At 32.5% G+C, this 5207-nt stretch overlaps 1 protein-coding gene across 3 annotated transcripts in view; it reads left to right on the forward strand.

The window, feature by feature from the left end:
- Positions 2725-5207, forward strand: part of LOC104731667 (aquaporin NIP1-1) — a 4487-nt gene continuing 2004 nt past the window's right edge. For 2 of the 3 annotated variants that reach the window (XM_010451118.1, XM_019233992.1), the window contains exons 1-3: positions 2725-2995; positions 3116-3340; positions 3749-3853. In XM_010451118.1, the coding sequence (XP_010449420.1) occupies positions 2822-2995; positions 3116-3340; positions 3749-3853 (504 nt within the window). In that variant the 5' untranslated portion in view covers positions 2725-2821. Of the gene's footprint in view, positions 2996-3115; positions 3341-3748; positions 3968-4377; positions 4440-5207 lie in introns of all 3 variants that reach the window. The other variant, XM_010451119.1, reaches the window with a different exon arrangement.

Below are 5207 nucleotides of genomic sequence, written 5' to 3' on the forward strand. Positions count from 1 at the left end.
CTCTATTGCTTGTGTGTATAGCCCAGTAGATGGGAGGATTGCCTTACTGAGTGTTTATAAAATACTCATGCATTGCAATATGTGTTTGTGGTGCAGGTAAAGGCAAAGTGTGATCGTGGAATCAAGGCAATGAAGAGGAGGATGTTCTAGGGACTCGGTTTGATGTTGTCTGGCATTGCTAGGTTGCTAGAGTTGGGTCATTAGAACATTGCTAGGTTGCTGGTTCTTTGATTCTTGATGTTTGGATATTGATTATGTTGGAATATGGTTATATTTGATTATTGGATTATTATTGATTATTAGTTGGTTATTCCGCTGTTGAATGTGTTTGTGGTTAGGTGGCTAGTGGGTATGGGACCACTAGTGGTAGTTTTATTTATTATATTGATTATTTATTATTTTAAAAAAAAATCGGTCATTTCAATTTGTAATACTTTGTGTGTGTTTACCAATCAGTACTAAAGTTTTTAATAAAGTTTTTGGTAAAGTTTTTGTGATCTGTAAACTTTAAAACTAACTTTAAAACTAACTTTAAAACTACATGTTATGTTATGAAGTGCATTGTACTGTATTAGTCTCTCCGAATGATGTGTTTCTGAAACTGATTGCAAACATTAAATTCAGTTGTCAGTCAATATGATTAGTCTTTTTTTTTGTTTTTTATTTTTTATTATTTTTATTGTAATAATGTATATGTGCAAATTGCTTTGCTAGAAGAGCACGAGCACGAAATTCTCTTTTTCCGTGGAAACTACGGACTTTCGGATTGGTTTTCCCATGCCAAAAAAAAAAAAAAACTTGGTATTAATAGATGATTGGCATTTTTTTTTTGGCGAAATAAAAGAATAATGAAGTTGACATACAGTTGTCCAAAATTTCTAAATTAATAGAGATTTAGCATATCTTGATGAATGAATGATACAGTAACTATACATGTGACTGAAATTTGATTCAAACTTAATTAAATTAAATGATTTCCCCGTGATCCGTGGCACCTTCATTTTTATGTCAAACAGTAAAATACAAACAAGTATGTTTATTCTAAAATCTTAAAAAACCTTCCCTTGTCATTGGAAACATAATAATTTTGATCGACTTTGACACTCTCCTACATATACTCTATGTTCTTTTTTCTTTCTGAATTCATTCATTGACCTTCATTTTTTATGTATATGTGTGTGTGTTCTCACATGCAATACGTATTCTCAGTTTCTCACCTCACATTTTTGGCATCATACATCATATACATAATGTATTTACTCATTCGGTATGAAAAATCATCGTAGTCTAAACATAATATACATAATGTATTTACTCATTCGGTATGAAATAATGTATATTCGGTATACATAATATACAAAAAGTATACCGAATATACAATTTTTCATACGATTTACATCATATACATAATGTATTTACTCACAGTTCACCAGTTCTTTTACGTCTAAACTTTAGTACTAATTTGATCGTAAATCGTAGTCTTGATATGAAAAAATCATAAATGCATCGAGGAGGATACGTGTTACATGTGGCATTAACACTGAAAATTATTAATGTATATGTGACAAGTGGAAACCAAATTTATATATACAGGAAAATACTGAAGCACTGATTAAAGGGGAAAAAATATGTATTCTAATGACTTGGTGCAACTGAAAAGTTTTTAAAATTAAATGCTAGTATAATTTTACTGAAAAATCAAAACGTGAGTTGTAAATGCGACACACAACCGTACATGTTAACATCCATTAAAGAGGTTCGAACTCAACGTAAGCTAGAGATGACATTTTGAGGAGGCCATCAAGTAACAACTATCGTCGCATATAAAAAATTTTCTGATAATTAGTTACATGTTAGGATGGATTCAAAGTTGAGGTTGATATGATCTGATCCGAACAATAAGTTAAAGTCTACGGATCGAAATCTAGATAGTTACGCTAGCAAGTTGGCATCTAGATTTAAATATCTTGAAAATTTTAGAGTAATTTTATGCGCACAACAGCGACAAGATAAATAAAGTGTGTCCATATTTCGGGTGGTAGTTGAAGACTTGAAGAGGCCTTCATGCCTTAATCAATTCAATCAATTGACACTTTTCAACTTTCCATAAATTTTGCATGATATCTTTTTTTGGTCTATATGATACGATTATACGAACAAATTTGGTTGTGCATATGACCGGGTCCGGTAGGGTTGACTTAATATCCGAAATGCAATATTCGATATGACATGTTTTAAAATTTAGGATATCTATAGATGAGAGATCTCTTGTAGCTTATAAACTTTTAACTTTGTATTGATCTGCAAACAAAAAAAATAATCTATAAAAATCGAATGATTTGTTATAAAAACTTTTAAAATTCTTGATCACTATAATTGCTTCCGCAGACTAAACCTACTATCTAGCCGAAATAATTAAGATATTTTAGTTAGTTCATATCCAATTACCCAAAACTTGTTTTGGGCTTTAACGTTATATTACTCGAAATATTAGATAATACGCAACTTATGACGATCAAATTAACCGTATGACGTTAAAACAAAACAAATGATTTTCCTTTTCATCAACTTATATAAATATACTTTTGTGGGTAAGAATATAGTATGGGAAATGCATGCAAATAATTAAGGGAATATCTTTAAGCATTACTTAAAGTGGTAATTATTGAAATCGTCAAAGAGACTCTAATCTCTCTCTCCCCCGATCCCCAATAAATAGGAGACAATCGCCACGAAACTTATCATTCTCACAAGTCATAACAAGTCCTTTAAAGTTTAACCCTTTTTTTCTTCTTTGTTTCTGACTAAACAGAATTTACTTATGGGGGATATCTCGGGAAACGGCTATGGTAACGCCAGAGAAGAAGCAGTAGTGGTGAATCTCAAGGAAGAAGACGAACATCAACAACAACAAATAGAAGCTATTCATATTAACCCAAACCCCTTGAAGAAACAAAACTCTCTCCTCTCAGTCTCTGTCCCTTTCTTACAAAAGGTTTTGTCACTTCTGTAACTCTCCATCTCCAAGACTTCCATCTTACAAGTTAGAATTGAAAACACTCCATCAAAAGCTAATTTACTGGGTTTTTTTTTTCTGTACGCTATATGTTTTCAGTTGATGGCGGAGTTTGTGGGAACCTACTTTTTGGTATTCACCGGTTGTGCATCAGTGGCTGTAAACATACAAAACGACAATGCTTTAACTCTTCCAGGGATCGCCATCGTTTGGGGACTCACCGTCATGGTCCTCATTTACTCTCTTGGTCACATCTCCGGTGCTCATTTCAATCCGGCCATTACTATCGCATTCGCCTCTTGCCGCCGTTTTCCTCTTAAACAGGTCATATACATAACACAATTACATATATAGCTGCCGATATTGATCGATCGATCAAGAACATTAGTGTTTTGTGTTTGATAGGTCTAATTTAGCTAACGTTTGCTGTATTGCACGAGACTTTAGGTTATTTAAAAAAGTAGCATTTTTAATGCGACATTAACTATAAAATAGATGAGTGAAGATAGTTTGAGTGACGATAAATAAAATGAAAATTTTATTTAGTTAGTTTCCAAATTAAACTTTTGAAAAGTGTTTCATGCAAGTTTTTTCCGGAAATAGTAATTCCACACGTACAAAGTCAAAGTTTGTTAAATAAACGTCACAATCTTCTAATACATTGGGTCCCTTAATTAGTTAATGTGAAATTGTAATTTAATGTATTTTTGAACTTTTCTTTGATGTTTTTAGGTTCCGGCTTATGTCATATCACAAGTGATGGGAGCAACGCTGGCGGCTGCAACTTTACGGCTGTTGTTGGGACTTGATCACGACGTTTGTAGCGGAAAACACGATGTGTTTATTGGATCATCACCGGTGGGATCGGATCTGCAAGCGTTTGTGATGGAGTTTATCGTCACTTTCTATCTAATGTTCATCACTTCTGGCGTTGCTACGGATAATAGAGCGGTTAGTATTTCCAAATTTTTCTTGTGTTGAACTGAAATTATGTACTAGTCAGATTTGATGGCTTGTATACTAGACTCACCCTTCAAAATCTAATTCAATTTATATATATAGTTAATGTAAACGTCACAAACAAAGGAATACACAAACTCTAATAATATAAAATTATAAATGATCAAAAAACAAATATATATAATAAATTTTGATTACAAGGAAGGCAATATTCTAAGTTTCTAACCAAAAATATTAGTATATTTTTTCGTGACCAAAGACATTTTCTGGTTTTCAATTGTTTCTCTATATATTAGTTAGTGTTGTTAATTAATACTACTGCCTCAGAGATTACATTTGTTTTCTTTGGTCTTTAAATTTATGAGAAAGTTAACATTGGGATCAAATGCTACAATATTCAGATCGGAGAGCTTGCTGGATTAGCAATAGGAGCAACGATTCTACTTAATGTTCTAATTGCTGCGTAAGTTAAATTATCACTCACCAATTCTATTTATTATTAGTGTGCACATACTTTTCTTTTTCCACTAAAAAAAATTAAAAAAATGATATTTATGTTTATCATTTTTATCAGACCGATATCGAGTGCTTCGATGAATCCAGCAAGAANCTCTTGCCGCCGTTTTCCTCTTAAACAGGTCATATACATAACACAATTACATATATAGCTGCCGATATTGATCGATCGATCAAGAACATTAGTGTTTTGTGTTTGATAGGTCTAATTTAGCTAACGTTTGCTGTATTGCACGAGACTTTAGGTTATTTAAAAAAGTAGCATTTTTAATGCGACATTAACTATAAAATAGATGAGTGAAGATAGTTTGAGTGACGATAAATAAAATGAAAATTTTATTTAGTTAGTTTCCAAATTAAACTTTTGAAAAGTGTTTCATGCAAGTTTTTTCCGGAAATAGTAATTCCACACGTACAAAGTCAAAGTTTGTTAAATAAACGTCACAATCTTCTAATACATTGGGTCCCTTAATTAGTTAATGTGAAATTGTAATTTAATGTATTTTTGAACTTTTCTTTGATGTTTTTAGGTTCCGGCTTATGTCATATCACAAGTGATGGGAGCAACGCTGGCGGCTGCAACTTTACGGCTGTTGTTGGGACTTGATCACGACGTTTGTAGCGGAAAACACGATGTGTTTATTGGATCATCACCGGTGGGATCGGATCTGCAAGCGTTTGTGATGGAGTTTATCGTCACTTTCTATCTAATGTT

This window comes from Camelina sativa, chromosome 12 (assembly GCF_000633955.1).
Source record: "Camelina sativa cultivar DH55 chromosome 12, Cs, whole genome shotgun sequence".
In the NCBI taxonomy this organism is placed as follows: Eukaryota; Viridiplantae; Streptophyta; class Magnoliopsida; order Brassicales; family Brassicaceae; genus Camelina; species Camelina sativa.